A 24,043-nucleotide genomic window follows, 5' to 3' on the forward strand; every position below is an offset into this window, starting at 1 on the left:
ACTTTAATTGAAACTCATGATAATTATTTTCAAGAAAAAAGTTAATGAAAAAAAAGTCATAACGGAAGTTACGTGCTGTACTAAAATGTATTATATCAATTCGAGGTCAAGTATTTATCAGTTATTCGAAATATAATCTCCGGCGACAAATGAGCGTTGAGAATCCTTGTCGGGCTCACAACGTTTTATCAAAATTACTAAAAAATTAATGGAAATGAAATCATTAAAAAATCACATGAAAGTCATTCGTTACTTCAACAAGTTACACACTTTAAAGAATCGATTCCCCTCCGATTTTCAGGATCCCCTGGTATTATTCACAACATTCAACTTCGATTGGATCGGTACAAATTATGTTCAAATACGTCTTAAACGTACTTGTCCGGCCCATCACTTTTTATTGAAATTGCTCATTCGAAAACAAATCAGGGCTGCTCTATGTCATCCAGAAACAAGAGACCATCAATGTACTTGTCCCAACCTTTTTTTCCCAAGGGGAAGTTTATGGTTTGATATCACGCCTTTTTTCTCAAAAGTTCCTCATTTATGTTATGACGGTTATAGGATTTTATTTTAAATTTCTATGAATTATTTGCTTAGTACATTTTTATAGATTCCATTCTCATACGAACATTTTTTTATGGGATAATCTTTTTCATGAAATTATCAGCAAATAAGGGACCATCAATGTACTTTTCACAACCTTATTTTCCCTGGGTATGATGTTCGGCTTATAAAGTTGGTTTCCACCATAGAAAACCAATTTTTCGTAAAAATTGTAGTGATAATATTTCGTCACAAGTCTGCCCTTGAACTATGGCAACTTTTTCTCTTATACTGTAATAGGCATATGTTATGCCTATTAGGAACTCAACAGCATGGAGGAATCCGGGATGAGGTCCGAGAAATTAATTTCGGTTTATAATGTTGGTTTCCACGTAAAAGACCAATTTTTCTTCAAAATTGTACTGAAAATATTTAGACACTGGTTTGGTCTTGGATTTTGGTGATTTTTCTCCTTGTCTTCTAATATGTTTTCTTCTATCGGAACCCAAGAGCATGAAGAAATGCATGTTGTGGGCCGTAATATGATTTTCGGCCTATAACGTTGGTTTCCACGAAATAAGATCTATTTTTCGTTAAAATTGTACTGGAAATATTTCGTCACAGGTCTGTCTTTGGACTTTGGCGATTTTTTTCCTTGTACTCTAATATGTTTCGTCTATTTGGAACCCAAGAGCATGGAGAAAAGTGTGTTGCGGTCCGAGATATGATTTTCGGCTTATAACGTTGGTTTCCACGAAAAACAACAAATTTCTCGTCAACAATGTACAGAAAATATTCCGTCACAGGTCTGTTCATGGAGTTCGGCTATTTCTTTCTACTACTCTAATTTGCTATGCTTATTGGGAACTCAAGAGAATGGTAGAAAGCGGGTTGGGGGCAGAGATATGATTTTCGGCTTATAACGTTGGTTTCCACGAAAAAGGACCTATTTTTCGTCAAAATTGTACTGGAAATATTTCGGCACTGGTTTTTTCTGCCACGTTGGTGATTTTCCCCCTTATCTTCTCATATGTTTTGTGTAATAGGAACCCAAAAGAGTGAAGAAATGCGTCTCGTGGGCTGTAATATGATTTTCGGCTCATAACGTTGGTTTCCGCGACAAAAGATCTATTTTTCGTCAAAATTGTACTGGAAATATTTCGTCACCGGTCTGTCCTTGGCCTTTGGCAATTTTTTCCAAGTCTTTTGAACGAAGCAAAAACTGACGTAAAGATTTCCTTAATAGAACAGATTTTATTTATCCCTTTTCTTCAAAATTCAAATGAAAGAACACGAAAAATCCAACAGATTTGCCCACTTTAAATGTCGCTTTTGCATTCTGAATCTAGAGATTTCATCTCATCCAAAATGTGCCCCCAATGAAATATATTTCCAAAGTTTGCAAGTTGGCCGCTGAAGTCCAATTATCCACAGTTTGATGGTTGCTGAAAAAAAGTACCCGAAAACTTCTAACATTTATTATGCCAGAACTCAAAGCAGCAAAAAAACTGAGCGAACTTAATTCAACGGAGCAACAGAATTCAAAGACGTTTAAGGTACCTGCATTGGTTTTGGAGGAAAACCATTTCAGGACAATTCAGAATTGAAATTAGAAATTCGGAAACTCACAATGGAGTAGAAAAAGGAAAATTGATGTAACTAGAAAAGCTGAAGACTTTTGTGATGAATTTTCTAGATTACATGATACGGTTGGAGTAAATGATTTTAATGATTGGCACACATGCTGCAACACAGAAATATCAAAGTTTGGAAGTATTCGCTGTATATCAGTCATACAAACTTCAATACTATTTGAAAAGGAACACTTAAAAACTTACCCAACCAAGTTCCATTACATATGACCATAATCAAAGATAAGGGGTGATCCGTCGCATATATATTTATCCACAGAAATTTCAGAGTTCGCAGGTATCTGCTGCGGTTCAATGTATCTGCGCAATGAGCTTCGAAGACAGCAATTTCAATTCTATTCATAAATGAGCAACTGAAGACTTTTATAATCAATTTTTTACTTCATATAGATGTTACAGTTACAGTCAAAATGTAAAATGAATGGCACAGTATTTAAATTGTATAGTTTGCAGATTTTTGCAGTATTTCAATGATCCGAATCTACAGCATTATAATGAAAAGTTGTCAAAAGTCATGATGTTACATTAAAATGACATAGCGCACATTGCGTTCAGCAATTCTGTAAGTTTCTGGGGATGTTGGTAGGAATCATCCAAAACTGAGCAACAGCAGACTTATCGGAATGAATTTTTTTTATAATAATTCCATATTTGTAGTTTGCAAAGTGGAAATACTCAACATACATGTCATTCTATAAGTTTTGTTATCAAAATTTGTGTTTGCATACTGCATTCCTAAGATACGACTTTTCATATCATTAGCAAAAAAAGCATCCAAAGGCTTTCTGGAAAAGTTTCCAAATTTATCACTCGACAGACCTAATGGGAAAAGAATAACTACACACTATACCAAGACCAGATTTTTTTTGAAAATCTGATTTACAAAATGTGCAATTCAAGATCATGGTTAGAAACCTCTCGAATCATGTTACCACAATCATCATGAAAGAGTAGAAAATCATAGAACACATATTAGGGAACGAATTAATAATATGAATCGATCCGCTGCAAACTGAGCGGGTGAAAACAAGGATCGGAGAGGGCAGAGCCAAACTGAATATCAAGCAAAATATGGGGATGTTTAAAAATAATGACGACACAAGAAATAAATTAGAAAACATTTATTCAATTAAAGTTTCTAATATCATTCTAACAGTTGCGTGTATTTTTGTTCTATTTATTCGTATATATTACCTATGTACACATGATATATAACCACGCCACTGACAATATATTCGCACTGGACAATATTTCTCGTACTCTGATTTAATTGAAGGATTATTTCAGTTAACACTTATTTTCAATCGAACGAAATAATGAAATCTTGAAAAGTTTCGTTGACATATATGCATCACGCATTTTTTATATTCTTTTTCACACACACATCACAGACTACATTTACGCGGCCGCTTTGATACCGGTTTAATATATCACAAATAACAAAATAAATAGTAATATGCACTTCTTTAGATGACGAAAATTATTTTTTTATTGATCCCGCACACATTTCGTAATGTCGAAACTCTGTTCATACGATCAAAAACTGACACATGGTTTGTACATATTGTAACGAAACGCTCTTGCCGACCTGGCCTGAACGCCGCCACGCGTCGGTTCGAGCAACCTTAATAATAAGGAGCAGGTATGAAGGAAATGCGGACACCGTTAATTTTGTGAAAATAATAAAATAATCGATTTTATTCAATTTTGATTGATATTTAACAAAAATAAAGAAGATTTAGCACTTTGGCTCGCGGAAAATAAAATTTGTATTTTGATTTTAATATTGTCTTGCTTTGTTTAATCGGATCTGGCGAGAAAAAGACCCGAAAGACCCGAAACCGTTGCAAATTCTCTGTCTGAGATAATTTTAATTTCTCAATTTTCGAATTTTAATTGTACAAAAATGATAATTAGGAATAAAACAATTTTAAAATTAATGGTCGCGTTTGTTCTAGTCTCTCGACACGCCTCGAGCTTAAAAACCTCTCGATTCAATGCTTCGAGCTATTATTCGTTTGACGCGGTTTTTCCGATGTCCTGTTACGCTTGTTTTCTCTAAAAAAAAAAATATAAATGAATCCAAGAGGATCTCTTCGCTTTTACAATTTTTGAATTTTGTTTTGACTCGATATAATTTTAACTCGATCTATCGCCTCTTGGATTTTTTTCTAAATGGGTCTAGATCTCCCTACCTGGACCACCTCGGACAATGTTTTTCAAACGTGAATTTAATTTTTGATAATAAGATGAATTTTTAATTCTCCTCAACAATACGAAAGAAATAAAACGTTAAAAGGTAGGATGCAAACCACGGGCTATGGGATAGAAACGTCACCGAATCCCTCCGAGAGTCCGTGCATTTACAGGGTAGAGGTAACCCTCCGTCCACGTGTTATGGGATCGAGACGTCACCGAGTCGATCCGAGAACTCCGTCCAACGGAAAGCCGGAAATTTTTTAGAGGTTAGGTGTGGACCTTGGATTATGGGATCGAGACGTCGCCGAGTCGCTCCGAGAATCCAGGCATCCAAGGGAATAGGCAATTCACCGTCCACGGGCTATGGGATCGAGACGTCGCCGAGTCGATCCGAGAGTCCGCGCTACGGGAACCCCAAAGATTTTGAGGATAGGTGTAGTATTGCTGAGGCTGATGTACTGAGAGAGGTCCGAGTTGATTCTTTAGCCAGGGAGAACTGTCTGCCGAATGAGTCGCGCAGCGCTTCTTATACCCCGTTCCCCACCATAAAATTCTCGAGCGCCGAGAATCTCAGTTTTCGACCGGTTCTGCGCATCAACTTGTTACGTCCTCTCCGATTGGCCCGTTGCCATGATTCGCGATCTCCCGTTGGTCGAGCGGGCTAGCATACGATGCGCAGACTACCGCTTTTTATGATTTACAGCTTATTCCGATGTTAAACAATAAAAACTTCAATCTGATCAAATATTACTTAATTTCTTCTTCAATTTGGCATTTTTATTTGTTTTAATATGATTCGTAAAATTATAATCGCTAAAAGTCACGTACGCGTCCTATAGCCCATCAACGCTCTGCCCGCGCATGCGTCGTAGTCGCTTTTTACATTTTTCATTGTGATCAGTTTTTATGTTATTAATTTGACTTGTGATCATTTTTCTTCAATTCGTGTTATTTTTCTGAAAATTTTGATCGTAATTACGTGCTCGGGCGACTTAAAATAATAAAAATCAAAAAGAATTAATTTCCGAAAATATAGCGCGGCGAAGTTCAGAGCGGCGCCGGTAGCCCCGCTCGGGCTCATGCCTACCGGCCTAAGATGGCCGCCACCTGTCAACAACGACGAGCGTGGTCGCCGCGATGTTTTGTCCGCGATCTAAAGATCGCGGAGTTTCGTTCGTTTCGACGGGCTCGGGCCGTCGCGCGTGTGTTTCGCTACAATATATATATGTATATGGGTCGAATTTATGACTGCTGTTACCAGCTGTGCTGCGCCGTGTGCTACGTTCTGAAGTTAACGTCAGATTTCCAATCATCAACAACTAATTTCAACAACCAATAGGCAACATAGGCAAGGTAATTGACGCTAGGTAACCCTAAAATAATTTGCGAGACCGTCATAGGCAACATAAGCAAGGTAATTGACGCTAGGTAACCCTAAAATAATTTGCGAGAGCGTCATAGTCAACATAGGCAAGGTAATTGACGCTAGGTAATCCGAGAGGTAATGCGCGAGTATCACAAGGAATAACGAAGGAAGCTTCAGCCAGGCGGCAGGTACGCCGAGATTTTCTTACATCTCGAACCGATACGGTAAATAAAAGCGAGAAATAAATTATAAAATGATGCGGAGAAACTACGTACGAATAAAGTCCTGAGGCGAACCACGACACATTATTCGAGTCGATACGCAGTAACGAAGGACGAAGAAAGGAACGAAATACAATTAATACAATACGAGGTGTGAGCCACCGTACAAGCCGTAACGCGAACGTAGGAGCGAGAGAGACACAACGAAAACATTGCGCGACGGAGCGCGCTCGCTATCGACCTTAGCACGTGCAGGGAGAGAGAGATAGAGCGACTCGAAAAATAATGCGTGGAAATTTCCAACGCGCAATCGGCAAAATCGAAAGAACATTATAATGCCTGTTTTTCACTGTTATTCTATATTTAGGGACCAAACTAATATCAAGTTCGTTCGTCTAATTGAGCCACAAAATCTAAAGGGGTTGGAGAAACGAGGAGTACCGGCCACAATCTCGTTCGGTACCTCAATCCGCGCGTCCCCACTAAATCGCAATAAAACCAACGCTTAATCCGGAACGATATTCCAAAATTACACTAAACGGGAACTAAAGGCTCAACGAGACGAAAGAACTCGTGGAGAGAAAGTCGGACTTACCGGAGAACAGCTCGCAACAAAGGAAAGGCACGAAGAAAGATGGATGGCGCAGCAATTTGAACGTGGCTCGTCAATCGGGTGCTCGGAAGTAGACTCATTTATGCGAGCGAGCTGCTCTCGGCGCCCGGCGCTATCCCCACCACTCGGGTGCTAGGCGCGGCCGAAGTGTGGGCCCCGGCTCACGCTTTCGCGGCAATTTTGAAAGTGGTAGCGTGCGCGAAATTGATTCTCCGCCGCGCTTCTTACTGGATGAGTCGCTAATACTCTACGTCTTCGTTCTCGCTTCCCCTGCTTACTCGGATAGTGCCTCCCGATTTGACGACCGTGGTCCGGGCATCTTTCCTCTTGGGGATCCGGCGGGCATCTCTGAAAGGGCAGAGGGGAGGCCTCCCTCACCACCCTGGGCGTCCCACAGGATCACGGTGGGCCCACGACACAACCACCAGGCAATACAGCACCTCTCCCCCAGGAAACTCCCCCGGACCCCACTGGACGAGGCGCCGTGTCTCACGGACTGCGATACTCGAATTCACGGTCTAGCGGACGGTGCAACTCTCGGTTGCTTCCGCGGGAAGGGCACAGACGGCGTTCACAAATGGCCTATGTCAGCGTGTCCCTTCAACCGTCCGCGGGCCGAGAGTGATGTTTTATGCTCGAAGATTTGGGAGAGACAATCCCCCTAAGCGAGGTCGGGTTGGACGAAGAGCCACCTCACGACGTATCGAGCGATGTGTGAGCCCGAAGCGATGGAGGCAACACCGAAACTTTCACGCTAGAAGGGGCAGCTGAAATACTAATCGGATTATGACATGACGAGAACTCGGGTCAATTCAAATTTTCCTCTCTCTCTCTCTCTGCCCAGGCACGGTAATGAGTCTCACGCGGTAAATAGCGCTCCGCAGGTAAGGTAGACAATTCTTAATACAAACTTAAAACTACGCAATGAGGAGTTCCCCTTCCGAGCACCACCCGACGAGTCACAGCGGCGTCTACAGGGCCGTAAACCCGGTCCACTGGTCGACACGATTCGTACGAGTGGCGGGTCGAATGGTCACGTCACAGTACATAATTTGTCACGATGAACCACGATTTCAATAGCGCGTATAAATAGAAGTATGTAGGTAGTGATTTGAATCGTATGGAAACTCGAACACCCTCTCTTCAGCGCTGGTCTTCTCCGAGATCAGCGTATACCACGAACGGGAGACGCTCCTTCCGGTTAGCGTTCGTGAATTCCATCCATTTGTCGTTTTCGTCCGGTAGTCGAACAGCACAATCGTTGAGTACGCCGCAATCCACCTCATGTGACTGCAGCTTTTCGATGGTTGGGAAGTAATGGAGGCACCTGTAAAATTTCAAATCATTTTTCATAATCCATCTTTTTTTGTAATGAATAGAATTACAGTGAATGTATATCAATTTACTTACCAATCGCAAATGTATTTCTTGCGCTCATTAGTATTGAGTTGTGAGCTGACGAGCCGGGATAAATTCTTAATGTAAGCAAAGTGTCCAATTCCACATTCTAACACGTCTTCGACGTAAAGCAAGTTGACATGTCGCTCTTTCTTCTCCTTACACATTACATCCTTCTTCTCACTATACACTGTAACGCTTTTTCCCAGGTAAGCGACAAATTATCCCAATTCCTTTGCTATTGGGCGCCAGCCGAGGTATTCTCCTCGACAAATTTATATAGATCTTAAACAAAAGAAATAGGCTCGAGAAATGACCGGACTAGCTTTAGATATTCTCGGTAGAGGGGCGTGAGCCTTCTAGAGGAAAATAATTACGGGAATGCAGAGCTGGGATTACAAATACAATTTATTAGAAAACAAAATAAGAAACAAAGATAATATTATAAATTTCCCAAATTTTTCGGTTGATAATTCCATCATATAATATTTGATTAACAACTGTCACTTCTGGTGAATATCTGTTCTCGAATATAATTCAAACGATAATATCTCACAATTTACAATACGAAATTAAGGCGTAGCCTACGAAATGACGATACACTGGTTCTCGGTGATAGAACACGAAATTACGATAATTTTTAACCTAGGACTCTGATCCGGATGTAAATCTTTAATTTAACGAATTCCTCTCGGCAATTCTATTAATTCCGCAACGATAAGAAATTTACTATTGATGACCAAATAAATCAAAAAGGACGTTAGAATTCAATTCACTCGTGCGACAAAGTAACCATTCGATATCGTTCAGTTTTCCGATATTTCACCGATTTTAATTTGCGCGCAAAATAATACAAAACGAGATAAAATTATGAACGAGACAACGGCTCACCGCAATGGTTTCAGAAATTGTAACTCCGGCAATTATCTTCGGAATTACGATTCGATTTCGGGGCGTTGGCTTCTCGAAGGTAAAAGATGAGGCTCAAGAGAATGCGTCCTTCCTCGTTGGGGTCCGGATTTCGAGTAACGAGATCGATTCGAAATTTCTATAACGCGGTAGTATGGGACCTAACCCCCCACCCTTAGCCTCCTCGTTTGATCGAGCTGTTAACGGGTTCTTCGAGAATCTTCGCGAATAATTTCGCCCTCATTATTTCAACTTGTCGACGTTCGAAAATTCGTTGTTGACAATATCGACTTTGGATCTCGGTGCTGGTAGACGCACCGCGAGTTCGACGGTTCGGGGTGAGGGCTTTGAGTTAGCGTCCCACCGCTCGATGTTTTGAATCTCGTATTCGATGACCAACGAGATCTACGATGAAATGACGGACGATCTTCTATATTCGAACTGCCCAATTTTTCTGCTCTCGCTTCTTCGTTGATTTTACGAAACTCGTCGCTCGTCCATAAAATGTTTAAATGTGAAACAAAAAGAATATAAAATAAAATTCATAATTTTTGGTTTCTTTATCGCTTGAGACTTTTGAGGAGTATTCGTTCGAGAGGAATTCTGATTGAGAGATTATTCAATTTTTCAAATTTCCCAATTTGGTTCAACGTCATAGGGAAGCTGATGCCTTGAAGATTAAATATCGTTGAATAATGTGGATACGAAGATGTACGATCACTGTGTTGGATGACTGGATGAAGCGCAGCAGCCATCGCCCATCCGAAACACGTATTATCTCGTGATTTTATATTCACAACGTCTTTCTTCAAGAGTATGCGTTTCGCCAATGGAATGTGACATAACGCACGCAAAGCATTGTACTTGTTGATGTTCACTGTTAGATTGGTTATCGATGTTAGGGTCCAGCCACCGTCACTCTCCTGGGACTCCTCGAGCGATTTCAGAGTCGGCTCCATGACTCGCTTCTGATACTACTCATTCAGATCCGATGTTGCAAAAAGTTCAACATTTCCCATCATGACACTTTTATTCGCTCGCTTATCGCCCACGGTGAATTCCCTATTGAACAAAGTGTTTACTTTAATGCTGTTATATTTGCGAATATGAGCACTCACTGTTTTTCAACAAGCTCATACGCATCCAGTAGAAACTTTCGTGGGTCAATGTGATCGCGATTAATCACAACACCGGTTGACAAGTGATTTCCGAATGCGCTCTCGATTTCTCGCCATATTAATCCACAATCATTTGATACTCCGCCGCCCCAATGTATGAAGCGTTGATGTGTTACCTGCTTCAAACATTCGAGACGTAAGATTTGCGAAGTGACTGCGTAATGCCATCCCGTTTTTATCAGTCGTGATTGCTTCAGTCGAACTTGCGCCTCCAACGATTCGATGAGCGTATCACACTGGTGTTCCCACACCAAATATTGCTCCAACGTTCGAAGAAGCGTTACTTGCATACGCAGCAATTGCTTCGTAACAGCGTCGGTGACGAGAGACATGGTGCGCTGATGCTCTTAAGATATCCCGTGTTGACTCTTTCTAAATATGGAAGGGAGAGAGACTTTTTCTACATATGACCCTACGTGCATTCCTCAGTGCGTGAAGGCGTGGAACAAACAATTTTATGAAATAATTTTTTACAGAAAACACATTCATTCCATCTCTCTCATACTCGTCAATTGCTGTCTAAAGTTCATTCCGTCTCTGTCATACTCACCTCTCTCTCCAACTGCAGACCCTTCGTTGTGCCCCCTTCCTTATCTACATCCGGCCCATGCACTCTTCAGACGATGACAAACCAATGGTATTCCAAACTGAATGTTTTAATCTTGACACACACACCCAGATTTTTATAGAATGATCTTACGTTCATTCCATCTCTTTCACACTCATCATCGGCTCTATCTCTCCTATTTTTCAAAGGGCGTATAATAATTTTTTAGTAATTCCATCTCTCTCATCACGGGGGCTAACCATCTCACAACTCGCGCGACATTCATCATGGTGGGACGGGCCTCACTGGTTAGCAAAAGACTCATTCCATTGGCCAACTCAACGCATCGGGACGGGGGACGCAGCGGCGCTCGAAGAGCGGCCAGGTCTTACACTCTCACTCGCAACATCACCCTCACCGGTTTACGATCTCATCTTGAAATACTCATCTCTCACACGGTTGTTGCGAATCACCTCATGGCTCTTCAAGGTGATTACAAACGTGAAAAGAGCGGGCGACGGTACATCGGGTTCAGCCAACATCACACCAGGAGACCTGGAGAACTCACGGCTTTATTGGGTGAAAGCCATTCAGGGAGCATACTTCACTTCAGAGCTTAAAACACTCACATCGGGCTACACTCTCCCGAAATCGCATCCGATCACGCGATTAACGGGCTTCATAGATCATCAAGGCATTCTCAGGGTGGGAGGACGGCGGAAGCACTCAGCCTTACAACCTGATTGCAAGCACTCAGTCATTCTCCCTCGGGACTCACCACTTACGGCACTTCTCATCGCTGATGCCCACGAGCGCACTCTCCACGGCGGGACTCAACTCACTCTGGCTTATCTACGGCAGAGCTGCTGGATCATCGGCGGGCGTGGGCCAGTACGCTCATACATTTTGCGTTGCGTGCGGTGCGTGCGCTTCCGGGCGCTCAAGGCACAGCAACTAATGGTTCAGTTGCCAATCTCACGGGTTACGCCGGCAAGGCCGTTTCTCTTCTCGGGGGTCGACTACGCGGGGCCAGTTCCACTCAAAAGCTGGCGCGGGCGTGGGAGCAAATGTCACAAAGGCTGGTTGTGCATTTTCGTTTGTTTCGCTACCTCCGCTATGCACCTTGAAGTTGTTACAGATTTAACCACGGACGGGTTCCTCGCAGCACTCAAACGGTTCACGGGCAGACGCGGGATTCCGCACACGATCCAAAGTGATTGCGGAACCAACTTTCAGGGTGCAGCAGCGGAGCTACGACAATTATTCAAAACGGGTACACGGGAATCCGAACTCATTCAGCACACTGGGGCAACTGACGGGATTAAATGGGTGTTCAACCCACCGGGGGCACCTCATATGGGCGGAAAATGGGAGGCCGCAGTAAAATCGGTCAAGTATCATCTCCGGCGGACGATTGGGGATGCCAGTCTCACGTTTGAAGAATTTACGACTCTTCTCACACAAATTGAGGGCATACTCAACTCGCGGCCGTTGGAGCCTCTGTCGGATGACCCGGATGATTATTCGGTTCTCACCCCTGGGCATTTTCTCATCGGGGACACACTCACCTCCATTCCTGAGCCCTCATTACGGGATGTGCCTCAAGGTCGCCTCACACGGTGGCAATGGCTCCAGGAACGGGCTCAATACTACTGGGAGCACTGGTCATCGGGATACCTGCAACGGCAGCAGGCTATATCAAAATGGCATCATCCGAGTCACGACATCCGGGTCGGGTCTATGGTTCTACTCATGAACGAAAACACGTCACCCACAAAGTGGCCACGGGCACGGGTCACACAACTTCATCCGGGAAAGGACGGGCTCACACGGGTGGTTACACTCAAAACGGCGACGACCACACTCACACGGCCTACCACCAGACTGGCACTCTTGCCAGTGCCTCAACCGGGATCAATCGACAGCACTGCTGCCGATGGCGGGCGGAATGTTCAGGATTGAGCGAGGCCTCGACGGTAGCGCGAGAGAATTCGGGCTGGGCTCTCGCGCTCCGCCGCTGGCGTCGCCAGTCCGCGGGTTCGGACATTTTGGGCGCGTGCAATTAGAGCAGCCAGGTGCTCGTTTCACGCGCTCACGGGGGGCGTCGCCACCTCCTGGGCAGTAATTAGCACGGGACCGGGGAAGCACACCGCGCATGTGCGCGGGGCTTCATCATCGATCTCCATGATTGATGCCTCAGTCTTGATCCGGTCGCTGAAGCGTGCAATACGGCTAATCACTGCATCTCACCTTCTCACAGTTTCGGTATCAAATTCGGGTTCTCTTATTCATTTTCGGTTCAAATCATTACACGGACTCTGCGCATTTAACGGAACATTCTCTCGGCCTCATTTTAACGGTATATCTCTAAAAATCATCGGGTTCTTTCTCACGAGCACGCTTCGGTCGTCCATCTTGTTCGTCTCGCACGTGCTCGACGAACACCGGGTCAACTCGCATTTTCATCATCGGGCTTAATCGCACTAATTGTCGGGCAAATACTGTACTTACGATAGAACAGCGGAACAATAAATTCCTCACTATTTTTCTCGCACCACCGGCGTACTTATTATTCGTTTACCACCTACACCAGACTCCTTGCAAAAACATTTTGGTCCTTCGAGCCGGATCTGGTGGTAAGTGCGCGCGGAGTGGGTGTAAAAAGTGAGTGAAAATTCAACGGGCTTTTCACGGCGCATCGCATCTCAACGGGACTTCGAACATTCTCGTCTCCACGGCGTGGTTCGCACGTGGTTCGAGCTCAACGGGCGGCCATCTTGGTCATCGACCGTGCACTTTCATCGATTCTTCGGTCTCAACGGGTTTTTTTCTCAGTAAGTCTTCACATCGGGTGAGTTTTTTCGCAAACTTTATTCATCAATTTATTTGGGAAAATGGACATCAGTGCGGGAAGTGAAGCAAGTGTGCGGTCGCGGGCTCAGCGGTAGCGCTTTCTCTCTCACTCTCGGCGCGCGGGAACATTGGCGTCGATCTCGGCTCTCATTCTCGGGACGCTCACCGCGCGGCGCGGCGCGGCGCTGCGCAGTCGGTAATCAGTCACTGGCGTCGGGTCACGGGCGGTAAAGTAACGGTCACATTACCGCGCCCCGGTAATTTATCGGTTTTCCACGGGATTCGGACATTCGGCGGCAACTCATCGGCTAAACTCAATGCATGGACAATTCTCACGACCGTTACGGGCAATTACTCGGTTGTTCGCACCTTTTTGGGCAATCTTGGGTACTTTTCGGGAGTGGCCAGTGACTTCGGGCAAAACCAACGGACATTTCTCACGGGTTCTAGCAGTGATTAGTGACACTTCGCATTCGGGTTTACAGTGACGTTCCGTTATCGAATTTTGGACAAATTCGCGGGTGCTTTATCGGTATTCTGTGCACTTTCGGGATTAACGGTGACAGGTGGCGCGGGTCGGGCGGGTTCGGGGCCACCTCGTCTCTTCAAGCATTTCGGGCTTGTACAAAAAATACGTGCTGCAGCATTCATACTCCGGGACAATATCCTCCGGTTTTTTTTGGGGATTTTTGTCGGTTTATTGGGCTCCACGCAATTCTTTGGGAGCAATTGGGTCCCTTTCTCATTTGGATCGGATACCTCGCATTTTCGGACGGTTCTATCATTCGGTTGCGCTCAACAGGTAACATGTCGGGCGGGGAATCCTCACACCCAAAAGCGGAGCCGGGCGAAGAGCATCGGGTCCTCCTCGTCCCCACGGGACACGAGGTCGCTCCTCCAACGGGACCACCGGGATCCTCCTCACCGCGGCGGGACGTCTCCCCCGCAGCCTCACTCCAGGAGCTGGACGCGGGCAATCGGGATTTGACCTCACGCTCACGGGATAATTCTCGATCGGGCAGCCGGGAACCGTCACCGGGCACACGGAACCCACCTCGAGCGGGTAATCGGGCAACGGGACCGCTCGAGCTCAAGGTGGCTACACAGAACGCTCGGGTAAAACTCCTGGAGTCACTGCTCACTACGGTGACTCAGGCGGTCGCACGGGATTTCACCCCTTCGCAGCTCGACAATTTGCGGGTGCAGTCGACGGAGCTGTGGAGCAAATTCTCACACGTGCACGACGCGATCTCGGAGTCGTGCACGCCAGCGTTCTTATCGGGAGCATATGTCACCGGGGACGTATATTCGCAGGCGTTCCACCTGCACCAGCGCATCACCTCAATCCTTTCTCGGTTTCGGGACGAGATTCAGCCTTCCTCAACGGGAGCTTCCACATCGGGCGGCGCTGCAGCCATCGGGAGGGAGAATCTTCCGAAGATCTCTCTACCCACATTCACCGGGGACTTCTCAGCCTGGATTTCATTTCGGGATCTATTCACATCTTTGGTTCGGGACAACGCATCGCTCACTGATGTCGAGCGTATGCACTATTTGCGGACGGCCACATCGGGAGAGGCGGCGAAACTCATCGCCAGCCTCGCAATAGAAGCCGAATCTTTCGCAACGGCTTGGGAGATTCTCTCGGATCGGTACAACGACACACGGGTGCTCATCCGCTCTCACCTGGACAGCATTTTTCGCACAACGGTCATCTCACCAAACTCTGCACGGGATCTTCGCACCCTCATCCACGACATCTCGGAGGCGTACAACTCACTCCGGGTTCTGGGGGCACCTATCGACTACTGGGACTGGGTTCTCGAGTATGCGATCACGCGACGTCTCGACACCTCGAGTCGCGTCGCCTGGGAAACAAAAGCGGGCCAATCACCAAATCAGCCAAAATTGGCAGAATTACGGGCGTTCCTTACCAATCGGGCTCGGGCTCTTGAGGGCTCTGCTGTCTCCACGGGTCCTCCTCACTCTCGGAGCGGAAGCAACACGGGATCGGGCAAATCAGCACCGGGTACATCCTCAAGGCCGTCAGCAAGGGCTCATGCGGCAACAACGGGGATCCAGCAATCATGCTCGCTCTGCCAGCAGGCGCACTTCATCGTCGCCTGCCCCAAATTTCGGGAGCTCACCAACGAGCAACGGCGGGAAAAGGTGCAGTCCTTGCGGCTGTGCTTTAATTGCTTGGGTCGGCACAACGTGTCGTCGTGCCAGACGACGACGAAGTGCAAGGAGTGCGAACGGAAGCATCACACCATGATCCACGTCGGGTGGAGTCGGGACGGGAGCACTCCTGCACCATCACGTTCGGTCAAGTCGGGCGAGGCATCGAGAGCCTCTACGGCGGGACCATCCTCATCAAGCTCCGCATGAGACAACGGGGCATTAACTTTGTCCGCCTCAGGAGCTGCCAGGCCGGCAGTTCTTCTCGCAACGGGTCAAGCTAACCTCATCACACCACACGGGGCTTCTCACCGGGTACGAATGTTGACCGACACGGGCGCGGAGATCACATTCATCACTGCTTCTCTCGTGCAGCAACTCAAGCTTCACCGGGAAGCATCCGTAATACCGATCATCGGGATCGGCGGGACGCATTCGGGCCACACGCGCGGGGTGGTCTTCCACTTGCAGACCCGGAATTTCTCTCACCAGGGTCCATCGATTTAATTCTCGGGGCTGACATCTATGGGCAACTCATTCGGGAGCAGATCAAGCGGGGGCCTCACGGCACACCGATTGCACAGAATACGGTTTTCGGGTGAATCTTTCTCGGTCCTATGGACCCTTCTAAACAGTCAGCCGGGTTGGTTCATCACGCTGCAGTGGATCACGGGTATCAGGAGCTTCAGGATCTCCTCACACAGTTTTGGGTACAGGAAGAAGTCTCGGGCTCGGGCGAATCGCACCTCACTCCTGACGAGCAGGAATGTGAGACTCATTTCTTGACGACACACAAACGGGACTCAGACGGGCGGTACGTCGTCAGATTGCCGGTTAAATCCGCATCGGGGACATTGGGCGGGTCTTTTCACACAGCTTCTTCCTGTCTCCATCGACTACAATGCAAACTCAATCGGGATTCAAGCTACAAGGGCCTCTACGACACGTTTCTCGGGGAATACGAATCATTGGGGCACATGACTCGAGTCTCGGGCAATCACGCCCCTCTCGGGCCTATTTACTACTTGCCGCACCACGGGGTGCTCACCACAAAGTTACGTGTTGTATTCAACGGGTCGTGCAATACAGATTCGGGAATTTCGCTTAACGACATTCTGCACACGGGCGCGACACTGCAGCGGGATATTTCGGACGTTCTCTTGTGGGTCAGACGACACCGTTTCGTCTTCGCGACCGACATCGTTAAGATGTTCCGGTAAATTCGGGTTCACGAAAGTGATTGGGACTTACAACGCATCTTATGGGTGGACGAGGGCGGGCGGGTCGTTCCATTCCATCTCACCACGGTCACTTACGGTACTCGGTCAGCACCATTTCTCGCGGGACGGGCCCTGGATCAATTGGTTACAGACGAGGGCGGGAAATATCCCGAAGCTGTCGCCCCTCTTACAAAGGGGCGATATGTGGACGATATTTACGGCGGTGCTGACCAGCTCGCAGATCTCATCACGCAAGCGGAGCAACTCATCGGGATTTGTACAGCGGGCTGCTTTCCTCTGGCCAAGTGGCAGAGCAATCATCCGGAGCTTCTCACGGCGGTCGGAGCGACCTCATCAACGGAAAACGCTCGGGTATTTGAAGAATGGGAGACAAAAGTCCTTGGTCTCGCGTGGCTTCCTCACACGGACGTGTTCAAATTCACGGTTCACAAGTACACAACCGGGGACGGAATCACGAAACGCATCATTATCTCGGAGATCGCACAATTATACGATCCATTGGGTTTTCTCTCACCGGTAACGATTCGGGCCAAAGTTCTCTTACAAAGGCTTTGGTTAGAAAAGTTAAATTGGGATGACCTCGTGTCAACGGAAGTTCGCAACTCCTGGGTCGCGTTTCGGCAGGAACTATCGCATATCGGGACGGTTTCGGTACCGCGGTGGCTCAACATCGCGACGGGTACATCGGTCGAACTACACGGGTTTTCGGATGCATCTCAACTAGCAATGGGCGCAGCTGTGTACGTTCGGGTTTCGGGCGCGGGTAATCAAACAACGGTCTCACTAGTCTGCGCTAAGACTAAGGTCGCACCGATCAAACGGCTCACAATTCCTCGGTTGGAGCTCGCAGCAGCGGTGCTGCTTGCTAAACTCACACACCACGTGCAAAACATGCTGGGCCTTGATGACTCACGGGTATACCTATGGACGGACTCAATGGTAACGCTCACTTGGGTCACTTCTCATCCTTCACGGTGGAAGGATTTTGTTCGGAATCGGGTATCACTGGCACAGGAGCTCGTGCCACGGGCCCAATGGAGATTCACACCGGGTCGGGACAATCCAGCGGATTGCGCATCACGGGGGCTAACCATCTCACAACTCGCGCGACATTCATCATGGTGGGACGGGCCTCACTGGTTAGCAAAAGACTCATTCCATTGGCCAACTCAACGCATCGGGACGGGGGACGCAGCGGCGCTCGAAGAGCGGCCAGGTCTCACACTCTCACTCGCAACATCACCCTCACCGGTTTACGATCTCATCTTGAAATACTCATCTCTCACACGGTTGTTGCGAATCACCTCATGGCTCTTCAAGGTGATTACAAACGTGAAAAGAGCGGGCGACGGTACATCGGGTTCAGCCAACATCACACCAGGAGACCTGGAGAACTCACGGCTTTATTGGGTGAAAGCCATTCAGGGAGCATACTTCACTTCAGAGCTTAAAACACTCACATCGGGCTACACTCTCCCGAAATCGCATCCGATCACGCGATTAACGGGCTTCATAGATCATCAAGGCATTCTCAGGGTGGGAGGACGGCGGAAGCACTCAGCCTTACAACCTGATTGCAAGCACTCAGTCATTCTCCCTCGGGACTCACCACTTACGGCACTTCTCATCGCTGATGCCCACGAGCGCACTCTCCACGGCGGGACTCAACTCACTCTGGCTTATCTACGGCAGAGCTGCTGGATCATCGGCGGGCGTGGGCCAGTACGCTCATACATTTTGCGTTGCGTGCGGTGCGTGCGCTTCCGGGCGCTCAAGGCACAGCAACTAATGGGTCAGTTGCCAATCTCACGGGTTACGCCGGCAAGGCCGTTTCTCTTCTCGGGGGTCGACTACGCGGGGCCAGTTTCACTCAAAAGCTGGCGCGGGCGTGGGAGCAAATGTCACAAAGGCTGATTGTGCATTTTCGTTTGTTTCGCTACCTCCGCTATGCACCTTGAAGTTGTTACAGATTTAACCACGGACGGGTTCCTCGCAGCACTCAGACGGTTCACGGGCAGACGCGGGATTCCGCACACGATCCAAAGTGATTGCGGAACCAACTTTCAGGGTGCAGCAGCGGAGCTACGACAATTATTCAAAACGGGTACACGGGAATCCGAACTCATTCAGCACACTGGGGCAACTGACGGGATTAAATGGGTGTTCAACCCACCGGGGGCACCTCATATGGGCGGAAAATGGGAGGCCGCAGTAAAATCGGTCAAGTATCATCTCCGGCGGACGATTGGGGATGCCAGTCTCACGTTTGAAGAATTTACGACTCTTCTCACACAAATTGAGGGCATACTCAACTCGCGGCCGTTGGAGCCTCTGTCGGATGACCCGGATGATTATTCGGTTCTCACCCCTGGGCATTTTCTCATCGGGGACACACTCACCTCCATTCCTGAGCCCTCATTACGGGATGTGCCTCAAGGTCGCCTCACACGGTGGCAATGGCTCCAGGAACGGGCTCAATACTACTGGGAGCACTGGTCATTGGGATACCTGCAACGGCAGCAGGCTATATCAAAATGGCATCATTCGAGTCACGACATCCGGGTCGGGTCTATGGTTCTACTCATGAACGAAAACACGTCACCCACAAAGTGGCCACGGGCACGGGTCACAAAACTACATCCGGGAAAGGACGGGCTCACACGGGTGGTTACACTCAAAACGGCGACGACCACACTCACACGGCCTATCACCAGACTGGCACTCTTGCCAGTGCCTCAACCGGGATCAATCGACAGCACTGCTGCCGATGGCGGGCGGAATGTTCAGGATTGAGCGAGGCCTCGACGGTAGCGCGAGAGAATTCGGGCTGGGCTCTTGCGCTCCGCCGCTGGCGTCGCCAGTCCGCGGGTTCGGACATTTTGGGCGCGTGCAATTAGAGCAGCCGGGTGCTCGTTTCACGCGCTCACGGGGGGCGTCGCCACCTCCTGGGCAGTAATTAGCACGGGACCGGGGAAGCACACCGCGCATGTGCGCGGGGCTTCATCATCGATCTCCATGATTGATGCCTCAGTCTTGATCCGGTCGCTGAAGCGTGCAATACGGCTAATGACTGCATCTCACCTTCTCACAGTTTCGGTATCAAATTCGGGTTCTCTTATTCATTTTCGGTTCAAATCATTACACGGACTCTGCGCATTTAACGGAACATTCTCTCGGCCTCATTTTAACGGTATATCTCTAAAAATCATCGGGTTCTTTCTCACGAGCACGCTTCGGTCGTCCATCTTGTTCGTCTCGCACGTGCTCGACGAACACGGGGTCAACTCGCATTATCATCATCGGGCTTAATCGCACTAATTGTCGGGCAAATACTGTACTTACGATAGAACAGCGGAACAATAAATTCCTCACTATTTTTCTCGCACCACCGGCGTACTTATTATTCGTTTACCACCTACACCAGACTCCTTGCAAAAACACCCTCATTATTTCAACTTGTCGACGTTCGAGAATTCGTTGTTGACAATATCGACTTTGGATCTCGGTGCTGGTAGACGCACCGCGAGTTCGACGGTTCGGGGTGAGGGCTTTGAGTTAGCGTCCCACCGCTCGATGTTTTGAATCTCGTATTCGATGACCAACGAGATCTACGATGAAATGACGGACGTTCTTCTATATTCGAACTGCCCAATTTTTCTGCTCTCGCTTCTTCGTTGATTTTACGAAACTCGTCGCTCGTCCATAAAATGTTTAAATGTGAAACAAAAAGAATATAAAATAAAATTCATAATTTTTGGTTTCTTTATCGCTTGAGACTTTTGAGGAGTATTCGTTCGAGAGGAATTCTGACAACGTCGAAAGACGCCTTCCCCTGAGCCATGTTTGAGGAATTATATATTTTTAAGTGACGAGCAGAATTGCCACGTCACAACACCCCCCTCCTTACGAAAAGGACGACCCGGCCGAATAAGCCGAAGTCTCGTTCTTTTTCTCGTTACGGGATGTCAATTTACGAAATTTATATGGCACTTTTTCGAACGAACAAACCAATTCCAGTCTCAGCGATCTTTGTGCGATAACCAATTCAAAATTTAAATCATAAAATACCATTTTCCAGAGTTCTAGATCAGTTCCAACACCAAGACTCTACACCTAACAACATTCAACAGGAAGGATTGAAATAAATTAAGACGCAAACAATTTTATGGATTTTCAGGCTTAAGCCGTTTGGTGATCTCGACTTTTATTTTATAATGAAATTTTGATTTTTACACCAGCGAGATCTACTGATGGGACTTCTTGTTTTATTCTTGCTCTCTACGCAATTGTTCCTTCATTGGTCCCTTACTAGCCCAATACTCTGAGCATCTAGGACAGTTTTTCATGGTTACCCCCAACCATCCACAACCGAAACAATAACCCCCTTCAACCTTGGGTTCCGGGCACACGCGATGCCGATGATCGCCACCACCACAGTTCCAGCAACCGTACCAGGGTGTTGCTCGCGGTTTCTCCAAAACTTTCCTCCCGACGATATTTTCTGTCTGTCCGATTTCTATTTCCTTTTTGTTCTAGCAGTTTGATTAGGGCTATTTTTTCTTCCTCAGTTTTGTAATTTGCTTTATCGAGAACAGGATCTGAGCTTTTTTTCTAATCGAAAACTTGGTTGTACCGGTTCAACCGGTCCTTCCTCTCCTTCTTTGCGAAACCGACAGGTTGGTATAAAGCAGGGTGGAAGTTTCGGCAATCGTCCCATATCCTTCCGGGCTCCATTCCATGCTTTTTCCACCTGTACTCCTTCGGACATAAACCACAACATCTTTCCAGCCCACCTCTTCATATACGACCATTCTTCATCAGTCCACGGGATCGGAGGCGGGAACGGATGATCGTTTTCAGGCTAATGAACAAAGATACAACGACCATCACTCTACCTGTAGCGGTTCGAAATACGATTTTAGATCTTCTATTGATACTTTCACTACTCGTCCCCCCCTCTCATCACGCACCTCATATACAACAGGGGACAATACTTTAACTATTCGGAAAGGTCCTGAGTATTTGGTCGCTAATTTTGCAGCAATGTTTTGAGCAGCTGACGATAAAATTCTTTGCCTCCTCAAGACCAAATCTCCTACCTGAAATGTACGTTCTCGTCGATGTTTATTGTACTGTATCGCTTGACGTTGATACGCTTCTTCGAGATCGTGAGTGACTCGAGCCCGTAATTCTTTCAGACGGCGCATTCTCTCAGTCCAACTCTCATACGGTAACATTTCGATTGCATTCGGGTTTTCTACTCGATGGCGGAAAAAATTATGCGGTTTTAATTCGCGTCCAAAATTCAAATATGCCGGCGTACTGCGAATCGAAGTGTGATATGCGGTATTAAACGCGAACCGAAATTCCGAAAGATGTAAATCCCAATCTCGATGGTCATTTTCTAGGAAAGATACGATCATAGTTTTCGCTACACGATTAACTCGTTCGACCGGGTTTGCCTGCGGATGATAAGGCGGAGTTGTCGTATGATATATTCCGCGATTTGAGAGTACAAGTTTCAAATGATTGTTGTTAAATTCGGTACCATTATCGGTTAAAACGACCTCGGGTGTACCCCAACGCGAAAACACAAGCTCCTCGAGAGCTTCACCTATCTTCTTTCCCGTAGCTTTCTTGAGCGGACAGATCTCGATCCATTTCGTAAATAAATCTTGTATGACTAAAACGTAAACGTTACCGACTCGACTCGGAGGAAATGGACCCATAATATTGGTAGCTATAACTGACCACGGTTCTTCAACGATACGACGACCCATAAGTCCCATTGGAGGCAGCTGTTCTACTTTAGCTCTTTGGCAGACTTGACAATGTCTCACCTATCGCACAACGTCTCGATATAAACGCGGCCAAAAATAGGAATGAAATACGCGTTCATACGTCTTCTGTATTCCAAGATGACCAGCTTGAAACTCATCGTGACATTCGTGTAAAACCTCGCGACGTGCGTAACGTGGAACTACTAATTTCCATTCCGAATCTTCATCGTCATTGACAGTTCGGCGCGAAACTCTACGAAAAATATATAATCTCCCATCAACAATTTTATAGGTCGGATAACGATTAGGTTTTGCGAGAACTTCACGCAATCTCCGAATGTACCACGGATCATCTTCTTCAGTGATTATTCGTCTAACATCGGTAGGAGGGTTATCGTTTACGGGAAGCAGAAAGTTACATTCGGGTGTATCTATCATAATTTTCACAGTCTCGCTAGACTCTTTTTCGAACATTCGCGAAAGCGCGTCAGGAACATGGTTAAGTGCTCCTTTACGATACCGAATTTCGAAGTTATATTGAGCTAGCTGTAGGGCCCACCGAGCTAAACGACCCGTTGGTTCTTTGAGATTTCTTAACCAGGTTAAACTATGATGGTCGGTTATTACGACAAACGAATACCCCTCTAAATAAGCTCTGAACTTTCTAATTGCCCAAATAATCGCTAGACATTCTTGTTCAGTAGTGGTGTAATTTCGTTCGGCTGTCGAGAGCGTGCGACTCGCGTACGCGATTGGATGTTCAGAACCGTTAATTTCTTGAGTCAATACTGCTCCTACTCCGGTAATACTCGCGTCCGTTTGTAAAATAAATGTCGCAGAAAAATCGGGACATGACAACGTGGGAGGTTTCGTCAACGCATCTTTTAATTTTTCAAACGCCGTCTGTTGTTCTTTACCCCATTTCCAAGGCTGACTTTTCTTCGTTAATCGGGTGAGCGGTTCGGCAATTTCAGCGAAACGCGGTATAAATCTACGGTACCATGAACTCATCCCAAGAAAGCGACGAATCGGTTTAATGCTCGTAGGAATCGGAAATTCTCTAATCGGAAGCGTTTTCTCAGGATCGACTTGGAGTCCCTTACTGTTCACGATAAAGCCTAGATATTTTACCTCGTGGCAACAAAATTCACATTTTTCGGGATTGATTTTTAACCCTGCGCTTACTATTTTGTCAAAGACATGTTTCAGCCATTTTAAATGCTCATCAAAGGTTTCGGTAACAATGATAATATCATCTAGGTACGCGAACGCGTGAGGTTCCATTTCGGGACCGATAATTCGATCTAATAATCGCTGAAATGTAGCTGGAGCTCCCGTTAAACCGAAAGGCATACGTTTGAA

General features: G+C 46.8%; 3 protein-coding genes across 3 annotated transcripts; all 3 read left to right on the forward strand.

Annotated features, from left to right (window-relative positions):
* Nucleotides 1-10,916: 10,916 nt before the first annotated feature.
* On the forward strand, nt 10,917-12,591 carry LOC122417781 (uncharacterized). The gene is made up of 2 exons (XM_043431579.1): nt 10,917-11,118; nt 11,216-12,591. Exons 1-2 carry the CDS (start codon nt 10,917-10,919, stop codon nt 12,589-12,591), a joined length of 1,578 nt encoding a protein of 525 aa, XP_043287514.1.
* Nucleotides 12,592-16,277: 3,686 nt separating this feature from the next.
* LOC122417782 (uncharacterized) lies at nt 16,278-18,815 on the forward strand. The gene is made up of 2 exons (XM_043431580.1): nt 16,278-16,822; nt 16,898-18,815. The coding sequence occupies exons 1-2, from the start codon at nt 16,278-16,280 to the stop codon at nt 18,813-18,815; spliced, it is 2,463 nt and encodes an 820-aa protein (XP_043287515.1).
* A 33-nt stretch (nt 18,816-18,848) lies between these two features.
* Nucleotides 18,849-19,694, forward strand: LOC122417783 (uncharacterized). Its single transcript, XM_043431582.1, has one exon. It carries the CDS (start codon nt 18,849-18,851, stop codon nt 19,692-19,694), a length of 846 nt encoding a protein of 281 aa, XP_043287517.1.
* Nucleotides 19,695-24,043: the final 4,349 nt, after the last annotated feature.

This window comes from Venturia canescens, chromosome 11, assembly GCF_019457755.1.
Source record: "Venturia canescens isolate UGA chromosome 11, ASM1945775v1, whole genome shotgun sequence".
NCBI lineage: Eukaryota > Metazoa > Arthropoda > Insecta > Hymenoptera > Ichneumonidae > Venturia > Venturia canescens.

Excerpts from the sequence above, each read along its gene's own strand:
- LOC122417781 (XM_043431579.1), top strand. The coding sequence starts at position 10,917 with ATGGTGGGACGGGCCTCACTGGTTAGCAAAAGACTCATTCCATTGGCC. Across the intron at positions 11,119-11,215 it reads TCACCTCATGGCTCTTCAAG|CCATTCAGGGAGCATACTTC; the intron begins GTGATTACAAAC and ends ATTGGGTGAAAG.
- LOC122417782 (XM_043431580.1), top strand. The coding sequence starts at position 16,278 with ATGGACCCTTCTAAACAGTCAGCCGGGTTGGTTCATCACGCTGCAGTG. Across the intron at positions 16,823-16,897 it reads GATATTTCGGACGTTCTCTT|TGATTGGGACTTACAACGCA; the intron begins GTGGGTCAGACG and ends GGTTCACGAAAG.
- LOC122417783 (XM_043431582.1), top strand. The coding sequence starts at position 18,849 with ATGCACCTTGAAGTTGTTACAGATTTAACCACGGACGGGTTCCTCGCA.